This window comes from Rhopalosiphum maidis, chromosome 3 (assembly GCF_003676215.2).
Source record: "Rhopalosiphum maidis isolate BTI-1 chromosome 3, ASM367621v3, whole genome shotgun sequence".
In the NCBI taxonomy this organism is placed as follows: Eukaryota; Metazoa; Arthropoda; class Insecta; order Hemiptera; family Aphididae; genus Rhopalosiphum; species Rhopalosiphum maidis.
Genome location: NC_040879.1, coordinates 62305772 through 62322096, shown reverse-complemented (window position 1 = coordinate 62322096; position 16325 = coordinate 62305772). Strand labels below are relative to the sequence as shown.

Below are 16325 nucleotides of genomic sequence, written 5' to 3'. Positions count from 1 at the left end.
TTTATAATTTTATTTTATTTTTATATTTCACTATTTTATGTCTATGTAATGCTAGACATGTTATACATAAGTTTATTTTTATTGTACCATGTATACCGTGTTCATTAGTTTATGTTAATTTATCTTAAGAACAAGCATTTTTCAATATTTTTATAACATAATATAATATGCTTAAGTAATACAGAAGCCATATTTTATGGTTTATTTTATATTTTAATAACAAATGAACAAATAGCTTATTGTTTAATAAATAATTATGTGGTATAGAATATACCACATAATTACTATTTTATAATATAAAACTGCTCAACAGTAACCACATTATTATTATTTAATACAATAACACGTTATCATTTACTAAATTATAGTAATAAGAACTGACACGTACATAGGCGCAACTTTTATGTTTAGTGTTAATAATCAATATTTGTGGTTTAGGGGCAAAGCTCTAAAGGTACAGTTTTCCTGCAGCGTCAAAGAGTGGAACAGCACGGTGTCATGACGCTGCGTCTAGAAGCTTACCTATGTCCAGACCGGTAGTTGACGTTAGACGCCGCGTCTGAATGCTGCAGGGAAACCGTACCTTTACGAGTCACTGATATCACTTTAGCCTACCTACCCAGCAATAGAGCTCTAGTTGCACCTATGGATATGTATACAAATTGAGCTATGCTCATGTATGGTAAATAGAAAATTATTTAACCTAACCCAAAATAATTGTGTCATTGTGTAAAATAATATTGTTAACAAGGATCTGTACTAAAATGCTATAAAATATTTGATTGAAAATTATTGTAAACAAAACACTCTGTACTATGTATTTTATGAATTAATCTATCTTACTGTAATATATTTAGTAGACACCAATAGATTGTATGTGTATATTTATTTAATAGTATAACAAATTGCAAATGTATATTTGAAGGGGTGATCGGCTCTCCCTTAAACTCTTTTCTGGATGGCTTTTTTACCCATAGTTTATAATAGGGTTTGTTTTTACATTTACTGTTCACTTCTTTTTAACTAAAAAAAAAAAAACTTGAGAAAAACAATACTCAAGATCATTAATGAAGTTATAGTGATAATTTCTTTTAACAAATATGCTTGATAACTGAAAAACAGAAGTGATTTAGAAGTAAATGTAATAACATCTATTATAAAAACGCTATTTTGTGTTTCCGATATTTTGTAAAAAAATATAATTAACAAAGAGAACAGCAAATGAATTATTATAAATACAAAACGCTTAAAACAAGTAACTAAGAAAAGAAAATGTTTAAAACCAACAGATTTTTTATTATTTTCTATTCTAATTATCGTAATATTATAGACGTTTTAACGTAAATGACAAGTATTAAAACAATACACACATAAGCTTCATTCTGCTTTACCCTTAATAGTTAGCAATTTTTTTGCAAAAGCATAGCATTTTTATAGATTCTTTATTTTAATTGATACAAAATAATTTCATAATTTTAGACAATTGTACACAATTGCAAATGTAAGTTATTTTTTTTAGTTTTGTTTTTCCTCTTTACCTTACGATCGTGTCTAACCAGCAGTTGCGGTCAAATGATTTTGTCATGGGGGAGGGGGGTGGCGTGAAAAATTTAATAAATTAACATTATAGTGTGATATACATAAATTTATATATTTATTATAAATATTAAAGAAAAAAGTCAAACGGTGGGGGATCTATTCCCCCCACCGTTTGACCGACACTGCCAATCCGTGAGAAAAAAATGTAATTACCTATAACTAATTAATTATGCTTCTTACATAATAAAACATAAGATAGTATAAAAAAAAATAGCCCTCATCAAATCACCAATTAATAATAATTTGCTTTCAAAGACCGAATTTAATTAAAGTTGAAAATAATCGAACTATTTTAAAACTAAACACAAAATAGATATTAGATAATGAAAAAAAACCATAAGATAGTATTGTAGTTATTGTTGAAATAATACAATATACAGTCGTTCTCTGCTTCGAATCTAAAAATGAATATACATTACTAATTTATACTAAAACAGATTGAAGATAATAGGACAAATCCAAGACTCTTATTCTTCAAACAAACAAAATAATTAAAAACGAGATATAACATCAGTCTACACGTCAGTCCTTGGATCTTTTAACAAAGGTCACCAAGAATCAAAGAATGTGCTCGTCCACCGCCTCGCGCTTCAGCTGAAACAGCATTTCGATCACTTAGCGCTTGTAGACCCAAGTTTCAGTCGTCTCGACCCTATAAATTTGCTTCTGGGTGCTAATATCTTCTCTCAGATCATGGACGAAAAATGGGTCGTCATCGGAGATTCGTTACTCACTACATTTGGATGCTTGTTTGATTCGAAAATTATAGGCTGTGTTTTGGGTTCTGTGTCTCAACCCTTCTAGTTAAACGTTGTGTCACTTACCGTTTTTTCGGAGAACATTAACCAACGGTTATGGCAAGTAAAAGAGCCAGACGGGAGTTCCAGAAAGATTTAGCAGGGATAGTCAACGTGAAAACATCTACGTTTCAGAACAAACACGTGAACCTACTAGGCGATTTGTTATTCCATTATCATTCTTCGATGCATATCAAGCTCAAGCATCTCTGGTTCTTAGCAGATTTACCGCTTAAAAAAATTGGAGAAAAAGCTTCAAACTATCTTAGGCTAGGCATATAGTCAGCAATTTATGTATGAGTGTATGAATTGCCGAGTCATATGTTTTGCTTCTTGCTTTGATTCATATTTCATATCTCATCTTCCGGTGTTTAAGGGATGGTTGACTTCGAATAAGATACAAGTTTTCTTCGACGTATCTGCAACTGCATTGAACAAGCTTTCGTTAAATCAATATTTACCAGTCCCAAATTTCTATTAGACATCATCGACAAACTTTTATGGTTCCAAGAATACATATAAACCTGATTCAACCAGATTTAGTTTTTTAACAACATAATCTATTTAGTATATCAATAAATTAAAGTTCAATTTTTCTAATATCGAACAGTTTTATTATTTTAACCAGCATTTTTTACAAAACAAACTGTTGTTATAGGTATTAAAAAACAAGAAATTTATAAATTTTTGTGATTTTGTAAAAATATGAACTTTAAAGGCATATAAAATAAAATTGTACTCGTGTATTTTTAATTATTTTATATAACTAAAAAACAATTTATGTGGAGTTTTGCAATAAACTTTTAAGCTTTTTAAGTACCTAAGTGAAAAAAAATCATATTAACATTGATAAAAAAAACTATAGTAGTAATACATTTTTATATTGTACTGTACATTTTTATATTGGTTTACCATTTTACTAATATTATTTATATTCTTATTATAGAATTATATTATTTATAAGTACTTAATGCTATGAATTTATAGCAATTGCATTTTTTTTCATAGTAGTCCACCAGGTCATATAAAGGTATAGTTCATAAAAAACTAAATTTAATTCATACACCACAATTTCATTTAATGTGCAAGATTTTTTGTATTTTCTGAATAAATGTATTTTTGAAACTTTTTTAAGTACATTAAGTTTTGTTAATTGTATGCATATTCGATATTTTTAAAATATTTACATTCGTACCTATTGATCAATTTAAAGTAAAATTAATATAGATATATTTTGTGTTTTTGTACCTAGTGATGACATTTTATTGCCTTTTCTGTAATTATTACTGAAAAGTGAAAGAACACTACATAAATAAAATAGGTATATGTTGTTAAGTAGGTAGGTATTTAAATTAATTTAAAAATAAACAGCTGGTACATTTAGTTTAATAAAACAGTTCTTAATTTATTGCTTTATATAGATATTAAATTGTATTTAAATATTCTAAAAAAAATTATTTGAACATATAAGTTATTTATAGTCATTAATAAGTTATTTTTCGATATCAATAATTATTTTCGGTTGAATTTTTACATTTTTAGTAGCATTTTAATGGTTAAAATTAATTTTATTGTAGTATTATTGGTTACAGTTTAACGCCTTTACTGTAGGACGTAGGTTTTCCTAGATCTCTTTATAAGCTTTTAAATAAAAACGAAAAAGTTTGGGAACCGCTAATATAATTTAATACATTCAAGTATTGAAGTATATTATATTATGATTCCTAATTAAATAACGCTTATTAGTTTGTTATAAAATAAACTCTTTTTTTTTTTAAGTTGTAGCTGTGTAAGTACCTTATTTTTTTGTAGTACCTACTACCTACTAATAAACAACATTACTTCATATCTTCATAGATAGCTTTTCAAGTTTGGTACAGTATAACCTATATATATTTATATTGTGTTTCAGTCTTTGTACTTAATTTAATACCATTATGAGATCGACTATAATTACTAATAATCCAAGTCATTTTTCAGTTAGTATTATTTGATTTTCTCATAACTGCTGTATCCGATTGTGTAAAAATGCAGAATCAAAGTAAATCCAAAATATAAATATTATACATTATTGGATAATAATAAAAAATATGTTTAAAATAATTATTCAAGAATAAAAATTATATTTAAAAAAAGCAATTTTGTTAATTTTATAATGTTTGAAAAAGATTAATTTTCGTTGTTATATGTAGTTTTGTAAAATAAATTGTTAGTTTTGTATTACTACATATTATATATTACGTTGAAAAATAATGAAAATTTGTTAAATGAAAGCTGTAAAAAAGTATAACATCACATATAAAGTTTTAAACATATTATACCCATTACCCTACCTACCGTAGTAAAAAAAAAGTTTACAAATTGTATTATAAAATGATAGTAGCAGTGGCGCAACTTGATAATAAGGGGCCCATGTGAAAATTTCTGGACCGGGGCCCTTACCTACTTATAAAAATTAAAAACAGTTATACCTTATTATAACTTTAAAAAATATTGTTTTTTCACATGTAATAGTTAATATAATTATTACTTAAATTTATTTTTTTTATAAAATTAAACATAAAAATTAACTCTTCTTGTTTTTAGTCATTAATGATTTTGTTTGTATCCAGTTCATTATTATCAGATAGTAATACAATAATTATTGAATTATATAGAATATAGATAGATGTTTTTTTATGTCTTATTATCGTCAGACACATAATATTGTCACGAGTCATGACTTACACACTACACAGTACACACACCAACATAATTATTATGTACAATAATAAAAGAAATTTCAATTTGTCAATTATTTTCTATACGCTATACTCGCATTCTGGCACCTAAATTGCTAGTAATAGTGTATTGTATGTGTTACGATTCACTTAAGAGGATGTCACACACTGTTAGTTCTCTAGCCCACGCGCAACATAGACAAAACGCATTTACACAGTTTGAGTAGAACTCGTTCAATTTTGGTTCTAGAATAAATGCACCTATTATAAAATTAAATGTTGATAATATTTCTGAGTATAGGACGATGAGTTATTTCCATTATTTCCAATACAACGTTAATTATATAGTTTAGAAATAGCTATAAATTACAACATTTTTAAATAACCTTTAAATTTTCAAAATTTTAATTTTTTTTAAAAAACTCATCGTCTTGTACTCAGAAATATTATCAACAATTAATTTATAATATGTATATTTACTCTAGAACCAAAATTGAGTGAGTTCTACTCAGACTGCATAAATGCGTTTTGTCTATGTTGCGCGTGGGCTAGAGAGAGAAAACAAACAGTGCGCTGACATCCTCTTAACTGGTTTCCCACATAGTTAATTTGAATTATTCTCTAAATTCAAAAGAGTAAAGAAATAATTATTTATTATATTAAAACAAATAATATAATATGTGTATATTACAGATCATAGTAGGAATATCGTACATGAAATTTTTAATCTAGAGGCCCCTCAAAATCTGGGGCCTCTGTGAATTGCACATCCAACATTCCCGATAATTGCACCACTGGATAGTAGGTATACCTACTATCATTACATATTGTATTCTAATGCAATACCTACTTTACTTAGTTACTATCAATAATCACTGTACGTCTGACGTCTGTACACTGTAAAAAAGTTTTTTTTATATATATGGGCCATGGGAATTTATAAAAATTAAGAAAACAAACAATTTATTGATATGCAAATGCAAAAGGTGATTGAAAAACTACTGTGAATTACTAATTACACTAATTATTAGTGATAGACTATAAAAAATTAAACACACGTTATTTTGTATAGAAATTTAATTAATTTTTATAGCCATTATAGATATCAAGTAAAAGTTGTAAAACTGTTGATACCTTCATGTTATTAGGTGTCCGGAATTGGCCCAGGTGGCTTTAGGGCAAGGCCGGACCTATACAATTCTAAGCCGGGCCGGGCCAGACTTAAATGTAGATGAAGCCAGGCTGGACCGGGCTTCTATGAAAAAATAATAACAATTACATATTACATAATACATATATATGTCAATAACAACTGATTATTTGTTTTATTGTTAAACTTTCCGCAGCCGTTAAATATTTTTATTATAAATATGTTGTTAAGTAAATTATAGTTATTAGTTAATAAATATAATATTAAAAAAAAGAAAACTCATAAAAAATTTATCTATCCGCCCGGGCTTACTTAAAAAAATTACCGGGCCAAGTCGGAGTTAAATACAACAAATGGTTCCTGGGCCGGACTAGGTTAATATACAACAAATGGTTACCGAGCCGGGTCGAGCTTACAAAAAATTACCGTGCTGCAAATTATCGGGCCGTGCAGACTTCTAGAGCCTAAGAGTCTAGATTGACCACACAGCGACAGCGCGTAGGCATTAGTAAAATTATTATTGCATCGATCTGTGAATAAGCATTATTGTTTGGTTCAAAATTAAATAGCCTTATTATAGGATTGCTAATTTCTAACAAAACGAACACACTCCTTGATTCCTTTCAATTATCAGTTCAGTTTGGCAAAATGTAGTCGTATTTTAAACTGTGCATTAAAACTTCTAAAAAATAGCCAAAATAGGTGTAAGGGATTAACGATAAATGATAATTAATACTAATATAAAAATGTATCTATCATCACAAAGTTCTAATTAATATGTATCTATTAATTATTTTCTAGTCGTACTTGGCGGCAATTGGTGCCATACTGTCATTTTACATTTTACTGAAAACTGTATAGTAAAAAAAAAAAAAAACTAGTTGCTTTTTGTTTATAACGGGTTAGATCTTATGAATTTAATTTAACTAGTTAACTTAGAGTTACTTAAAAAATAACTTTCTAAGTAGTTATAACCAGTGCTTGATTTACCAATTCGTGGGTTCAGTATCTACAAGTACAATTTACAATAATTTTGGGCCGCAAATTGTTCATTTCTATTTTTTTCAATGCCAAAATAAAATTTATGCAAAATATATTTTAAAATTAATGTTATAATATGTAATTAGCTGTTTATAAATGAGTAGTTGGATCATAGAATAATATTTTATTGCCAAAAATATGATTATTTAGTATACAAGAACACTACACTTTAAATGTGTCTAATTAATGTTTAATATTTATTCAAGTTAGTATTTAAAGTCAACGTTTTTTTTTTTTAATAGAAATTAGTATTATTTTTTACACTTATATATTAAACTAAATGTTTAATGTTTTAATTCAAATTTTATTTCAGCTTTAAGGCCGTCGTTTTCGGAAAAAAGCCATTATACAACCCACCAAAATATCCAAATAAAATCTATATATAATCTTATATGCCAAAAGAGGGGCACAGTCAGTGCTGTCTTAAGACATGGGCCCGAGCCCGGGGCCCCAAAATTTTAAGGGTCCTAAATTCACATAGATTACATTATTTAATGAATATCATAATTTTACTTTTTTTTTTAAATGTTTTTAACATAAATCTCGAATGAAAAAATTATTAAAATTAGCTTTATATCAAAATAATACAGTTTGATTAATTTCTAAATTTTAAGGTTATTCCTGGTATACGTAACACGTTACACGTACAATAAAGTAACAGAGATTTAAACAAATATTCACTTTTTACTAATAAAGTACAGAAAATTCCCGTTACAACGAATACCAATGCAACGAAAAATCCCGTTATAACGAAAGTCATGGAAGTCCGCTGTCGAAAAGCAGGGCTTATAAAAAGCTTATTCGAATTTCTGTTATATCGAAAAAAATTCGGTCTCTGGATTTCTTTGTAACGGGATTTTTCTGTATAATATTTAATAAATAATACATTATGTGTTAAAAATGTGTATATTATAATTTAGTATTATAGGGCCCTCGAAATATATTTGGCCCGGGGCTCCATAAAACCTTAAGACGGCTCTGGTGCTCAGTGCAATTGTTCATTTGTCCTTCTATAAATATGGCACTGGTTATAACTTATATAGTTATATAGCCTAATAATGGTTAATTTTGGTCGACAAGTTAAGGGGCCTCGCTACTGTCGTCAATTTGAGCTCAAAATACATAAAGTTTTGACAAAATTAAAGTTAGTTTAAGATGCCCTATTTTGATTTTGAAAAGGATTCTGAACTCGGCAGAAAATTGTCTATAGATCGTACGGAATACTTTGTAACAATTAAATCTTATATTCTAATGAAGTGGTAATAAAAACTTGAAAATGTAATTTTTTTCAAATCATAATATTAAAATTAAAACCAGAATGTTTCGTACGATGTACAGACATTTTTCTGTTGAATTTAAATATTTTTTCGGAATTAAGATCAGACAACGTTGACTAACTTTAATTTTGTCAAATCAATAAGTAGGTTGTCGTAAAATTCGTATTGTGAATTTTTATTGCTATCGAGTTATTGACACGTGCATGCGCGTACTCCAGTCGGTACCCGCATCGCATTTCGCTTACACTAATAATCATTTACAACTAACACATAGATCTCGGGCGGTTAAGACGAGATTATGAATTGCCTAAATGTTGCCCCTTAAATAATAACCGTAGCGAGGCCCACAATTCGCATTACGCATAGACGGACGTTGCTTGACATTTATTAAAGGATTGGCGAGAGCTTTGCCATCTATCGGCCGGACAGACGGCTTCCAGCGGCGCAGAAGTGCGAAACGCGATCGGTAGACGGCGCGTCATATACTGCGACTTGGGACACCGCGGTCGCAACCGCCACTGCCACCTACGCACCTTCCGACCGGTCGAAGCGGCGGCCTCTGGAACAGCTGTTCGCGGGACCGGCATGAATGTGACACCCGATCGCGTGGAAAAACGTCCCCCGCCGCCCAGTCGCTGTAACGGACGCCGCCCCCACATACGACTCGCCTGAGCCGAAGGACTGATGCGATATTGCGATCGGAAGTCGCGGACGGTAATGAATATTACCGTTGCGCGAACGGCCGCGGTCGAATAGATACGCGATATTTGCAGCGTTGCAGTCGCGAACTCGCGATTATCAAAACATAACGAACAAAAATGTAAGACACGAGAAATTATTATTTTTGATATACCAACGACGGCCGACGGCGTAGTGCTGCGCCGATCGATCGATCGGGACGAGTAGATCGTGTGGAAAATCGCAAATTTTCGGCGAAAAAAATAATATCATCCGTTCCCCGTTTATGCAGTCGGCCGACGACATACCCACAGCGCCGGCCTTTTTCTGTTCCATGAGAGCACAGTGCACATCATACACCGGTAAACCCAAAAATCGATCAACGGGCCGTGTGGGCGGGCTCGCGTACTGGCGGGTGCCGGAGGGTAGGACAGCGGGTTTTTTTTTTCATCACACCCTCCTCTCGCGCGCCGTCGTAATTTTTTCCTCCGTTTATCATTATTACTATTTCAGGGATGGGTTGCTCCACCGCGTGTCCGCCCCCGCCCTGGCTACCGTGTGGCACGCTCACCCCGCCGCCGACGACCGCCGTCACTATATATAGGTGGTAGTATTAATACTACTGTTACTTACTACTATTACTACTACTACCAGTTACCACCACACCGTCCACACCGCCACTACTACTACTACTACTACTACTACTACTACTACTACCGCCACCAGTCACCACTACAACTGCGACTGCAGCTCGTTGGGCGTGTGTGGCGTGCGATTGTGTGCGTTGTCGGTGTGCCCATTGAGCGAGTGTGTCGCCGTCGGGTGTGCGTGCGTGAGCGCGTGTGTGTATGTGTGTGTGAGCGCGCGCGCCGGCGTGTGCGAGTGTTTCCTTATCCGCCGGCCGACGACGTGACGACGACGTCGACGCCGCCGTTCAGCACGACGACGACGACGACGACGACGACCGCGACCGCAGACGACCCGACGGCGATTATTGTTATTATTATTATTATTATTATTACTATTATTTATTTATCGCGATAACGATTCGGGCCGGTTACGTCCGTGTAAAAAAAAAAAAATAAAAAAATACGCTTCCGATCGCCGTCGGTCATCGTCGTTCGTGTGGTTTTTTTTTTTACCTATTCACCATCGTTCACCAACGGCGACGGGTAGGAACTTGCCTATTATTCGATAACGAGCACAATAATAATAATAATAATAATAATAATAATAATACCGTCACGTCTCGCTGTTTTCAGCTATCCACCCGCCGCTCTCCTCTTCCGATCCAACCGCCGCCAGAAGAGGGTTTTCGATATCCCCGAAGACCGATGGTCGAGGCACTCACTGACGACCTTACTACAGCACGCATGGTGCCTAGTTCTTCTTCTTCTTCTCCTACCGCAGTCGCAGTCTACTAAAATACAGAGATACCTCTCTATAGCGGCGCGAGTCGTCGTCATACATAAATCTAATCGAGTAATCGTCCCATGGTCACAGCTATGTCTGGTACGAACAACGGACACTACACACTGGTAAGTACCTAACGCCAAACACTGGAAATGGATAATATATTCTATGTTTTTATACAAAACACCGTCTCGCGGACGGATATCTGTGGTTTTGCAGGAGGAACACACTGTCCCGATTCGCAACAAGTCCGCTCTGTACACGCATGAGTGTAGATAATAAGCGGTAGAAAGTTGTCGTCTGCTCACTGCAGCCGTCTTACTAGTCGACCATATCGATTGATATTTCGTAAGTGTTAACCTTGTGGAAATCCTACAATCGCACCGCATTGACTGCAGCTTGTGGCCCTGTAGTTATGAGTAGTGTGTGTGTGTGTGTGTATTGAGAGAAGCTTTACACCCAAATGTTTGTATTGTTTGATGTTGATTGTTGAGTAAATGGTAAATGTAATTTTTAAGTTTTTTTTGTGAGCACCGTTTGAAGCTTCTGCATCACTGTAATTTTAATCAGTTAAAGTCGTCAACCGTACACCTGGATGGTATATGCAGAGTATACAGTTTTTCGTTCAAGGTATCTACTAAAAATAGTTTTAGTTTTTATATTTTTTTTTTTGTTGACATTAGTTATGCTATAAAATGCAATAGCATGTACATTCAAAAGCATTTTAAGGAGCTCCACCAATGATTCTTTATTATGCTGGTGCACACTCCTTATTTACATTATTTTAGAACAGTTACCTAGTATATGCAAATTGTATTTTCACTACTTACTACTACATTGATTGTTGTACAACCTATGTCATTATTTCTATTCCTTAGTAACTTATATTTGATAAGAATTTTTATGTTGGATAATTGATAATAGTAATCATTTTTAACTACGCATTAATAATATTCAACCTATTACTTCTGCTGTTTTTTTTTTTTTAATTTTAATTACTTTGTGTATAATAAACTATAAAGGAACTATTGTGTCAATTTAAATTGTTTACTATTAATGATAAGTAAGAAAATGTAAAATATTGTATTTGAATAAATATTTAGAAGAGTTTAATAGAGTATAACATAGAAGTGTCTAAATAAAGTAATTTATTTGTTTAAAGAATTTTATAAGTTCATTTTTACTAAAAAATTGTAATTCAACTTTTTTTTATTCCTTTTACGAGCATTTCATTCATATTTTGTTTTATGACATAATTCTCATAAAAATCTATTTGATTTTCATATAACATAAGATTGTATCCTAGATTTTATGTTTGGTACAGTTATTCAATATTATAATTTTATTAATTTTAATAAAATCTAAAAATTATTTGTTTTCACCAGTTTAGTATACTAGTATGGCAAAATACATATCTAAAATTTTAAGAATTAATTTATGATTTAAATTTGTTATTTTATTTTTGAAGACTGTACAGAATAATAGTACAATCATTTTTTTTTTTTTGAGGTTTAGTTTGGTAATTAAAAAGTTTTTTATTTTAATAATACATATTAAAGGTACCTAATGGAAAAACAAATATTTTATTATTGCTTTTATAACTAAAAATGTGCTATTGTAATTATTTTGTATATATTATATTTATTAAATTAATAAATGAGACTTAATTAAGACAGTGGTTTTATCATCATAATTTTATAATTTAAAAATATATTAATTATTCTCGTATTTTAATTGTCTCCATCCATATCAACTGAACTACCTATTTTTAATACATAATGATTTGTTAGACTATAGTTGTATTATTGCTGGTAATTATTTATACAATAATTAGCCTTTGACATCAGTAGATTTTGATTGTAATTATTTTATCCAAACACTATACTAAATGCTTTAGTAATTTAGTAAGGGCTTTGTTTTCAGTTTGATTTTTTTTAGATTACATTTCTGATAAAATATTGATACATTTCAGATTGAAATGTATCAATATTTTATATTTTGATGCATTTGATTTTATGATTATTGCCCACAAGTCAAAAATAGTGTGTGTTCAGTATACTTAATGGTAATACAATAATTTAAAAAATATTTTTATATTTTAGCTGTTTAGAAGTTTCCTAAAAGCCGTTTGAATGCAAGTTGCAACGGTAATGCATCCCATGCAACATGCTGGAGGAGTGGCAACCTATTATGCTACTCCTAGGCCAACTCATCCACATTACTCAAGTGTAAGTACCTATATATTAATTAATTTCTATAACATGTGATATGAAATGGGTTCATTAGAAAATATTTTACCATAAATAGAAAAGGTACTATTTATGTCTGTACATAGGTATATACACAATATATTATACATTTATTTATATATGGTTATATTTCTTACAACTTTAATAAGCTTAATTAATTTCTTGTGTGAGATATTTAGTTATGTGTAAAGGTATATTTAGCTTCCTCCAAGTACCTTACTTACTAATTCTTATGCATAACTTTATATTGTTACAATTAAGTATGTGGCAATTAGGTAATGACAATTTATTGAAAATTTACTGAATTATTAGGTATACCTAACTAAACATTTTTTTCATTATTAAAAATAAAATAAATACCTGATAAAATAATTCAGGTACCTTTTAACCTTTTATTTATATTTATTAGTTCCATATTAATTATTATTTTGTAGTATTGTAACAAATTATTGCAATGTAGCCTAAATATTTGAAATAAATTATACTCATTAGTATGTTATATTCAAATGTTTTAATATCCAAAACAAAATTTTAAAATAATTGTAAATTATAGCTTGGAACATTTACTCAAAACAAATTGTTATAAAAATGTATTTAAAAGCAAAGAACTATTTATTTGATTTATAGATAGGTAGTCTATGTTTACAACCTTAACTCCCTAAAATTATCTTTATTGAAATAAGGTTCAACCAAAATATGATTATTAATAACTAAATATTGAAATTGATTTGATAATTACCTACTTACAACACTTAAACATATTATTACCTATTAATTTGTTAGGCTACTGTCTCAATTTCAATATCAGTTTAAGTTTTCTGTTATGTAATTTTAATAATTACCTACTTCTATTATTTTTGTTTTTAATGGAATTATATTGCTATAATGCTATGTATTAATATTGATATAATTATACATATTTCTACCTATTTAGTAGTCGATAGTTTTAACTTTTTTAAAGACATTCAAATTATATTTTAACTCAATGTATGTACCTATAGATTTACGATATTTTTATTACATTATTTAAGCTTGGTATCTAGTTAGATAGATTATGATGAAAAATTAAAAAAAACCTTTTATAATATTCTCAATTAATTAAAATTTATATAATATAATATGTTAATGTTTTGGTTAAAACAAATTTATTTTTAAAATGTATTTAGTAACTATTTAACAATGTTTTTTACAACTGAATATAAAGTTTAATTTTGTAATATTGTTAACATTAATAATCAGTTTTCAGTGGGACATTGAGAACTGAGTAACTAGTACCTTGGTATCTATGCAAATTATTTTAATTCGGACATGGCCAGTATTAACCTTGTATTGTTGCTTAGAACTATTACTATAAATATAACTTTATGTCTGAAATTACTTAAATATAATTAATAATTCAAGCTATTATACAAAAAACTTCTAAATAAAGATTTTCAGTGACACGAAAAAAAAAAATTATAATTTATATTGTTGCTATTAAGTTATCAATAAAAAGTACCTATTTCACTATCTCAAGATAAATTTAAATGTAATACCTACTATATTGGTACCTACCTAATTATATTATTGATTATTTTTTCATGAATAGGTAATTATGTAATTTACATAATATTATATTATATAAATATAAATAATGTAATCAGTATAACTTCATTAATTTCGAGTGATACATTTTTAGTACTAAGTATCTAATAAACTAAAATGAGAACCAATAATATAATGTTGAAATAATCACGTATTAACCATGAAATAAATATGTATGGGTTATGTTAGATTAGTCTAACAATTTTACAAAAATAAAATACAATTACAAATTTGATTTTAATAAATACTTTATAAATATAGTATATATATATTATATACCTTCATATTAACATATTATATAGGTTTGTAAATATTGAAAGACCATATGTTTAAAATACAAATTTAACTATTGAAAAAACAACACCTGCACACTTTAACCTACAATTAGACATTATGATGTACCTACCTTTTATGTACAAACATGAATAAACTTATTCAAAATATTGGATATAGATAAAACTTTGAGTTGTATAACATACAATTTTTAAGAATTTTGAAGCTATTAGTAAAATTAATGTGGGCATGGGGTAATGTATACAAAATGATTCAAAATTTATGTTATACCTAACCAATTTATCATATAAATATAAAATGTTTAACACCAAAGTATTTTTATTTAGAAATATCTAAAATGATTAGTACGTTTTATTTTGTTTACAATATTTTAAAGGGTTTTGGGGTCAGTTATAGAAATTTAAATGGAAACCTTTATTTTTTTAGAAATCATAATGTGAAGTCATTTTTTTTTTTTGAGTATTTTGAAACTACAAATCGAAATTTGAACCAATAGTTTATGAGTTAGGTATAACTGTTATAAGTTATTAAAGTTCAGGTGAATAAAAAACTTTTCTACTAAACATTTTATTCTAATACGAATATCTATATTTTTTATGATAAAAGAACTGTAACATAAATTTTGAATCACTCTGTACTTATTTTTTTCGTTAAAAAAATATGTTACTACATAGTAGATACTAAACTGATAAAATATTTTTAGTTTTGTATTGACCTATTGACGAACCTCTTTTATAAAATATCTGGGTATTTGCGATTAGTGTTGTCTGTGGTCAATCGGAACATGTGTTATAAACGAGTATTTTAGGCGTGGTCGGGCACGCCTGGTGAGTTTATCGTACATAACGATCGTCGCCGGCGACGTTCGTCTCGTACTTCTTGTCCACACTAAAACCCCATTCATCGACTATTCAAAACATCGTTAGTCCAAGTATACAGGAAGATCCTATTTATTAATTTATTGATACTAATAGAATTATATTATTTATAATAGAATATACCTATATAATACTACGTGTAATATGTTTATGTACATCGTTAATTGGTATAATTTGTTTATACAAAATAGTCAATAGATTATGTTAATTCAGCTTTTCAGCGCCTACCATGATTTTTGAAATTGTAGTTATATTATTATTTTGAAATGTATTGTGCGCTGATGTGTTAATATTACATTTATTTTATAATTCTATAAAACACAGTTAGGTATATATTGGCACTTATATTATAATGCTGATATTTTTCTTTTAAGAAAAAACAATTTGCGTTTGTACTATAATGAAATAAAAAACATTCCTCGAGAAATTTAATACACATAATAAACCAATGTCTTGAGTAATAATTATTTTGTAACGAGTATTGTGGTATTTTTAACGTTTTTATTATGATCGATTAATGTAATTTTTTATTTAATAAAAAATGAACTGTAATAATTTGATTTTACGATACTATTAGGTAGGTATATAGATTGCAAAATACATGACGTATTGTAATCATTATATTCATTTTATATGGGAAAAGTT

At 29.4% G+C, this 16325-nt stretch overlaps 1 protein-coding gene across 6 annotated transcripts in view; it reads left to right on the top strand.

Annotated features, from left to right (window-relative positions):
- Nucleotides 1-10006: 10006 nt before the first annotated feature.
- The window catches only part of LOC113555532 (protein alan shepard), a 116473-nt gene continuing 110154 nt past the window's right edge, over nucleotides 10007-16325 (top strand). For 4 of the 6 annotated variants that reach the window (XM_026959926.2, XM_026959924.2, XM_026959925.2 and 1 more), the window contains exons 1-4: nucleotides 10009-10434; nucleotides 10525-10800; nucleotides 10895-11023; nucleotides 12778-12903. In XM_026959926.2, the coding sequence (XP_026815727.1) occupies nucleotides 12808-12903 (96 nt within the window). In that variant the 5' untranslated portion in view covers nucleotides 10009-10434; nucleotides 10525-10800; nucleotides 10895-11023; nucleotides 12778-12807. Of the gene's footprint in view, nucleotides 10435-10524; nucleotides 10801-10894; nucleotides 11024-12777; nucleotides 12904-16325 lie in introns of all 6 variants that reach the window. The other 2 variants (XM_026959928.2, XM_026959923.2) reach the window with 2 other exon arrangements.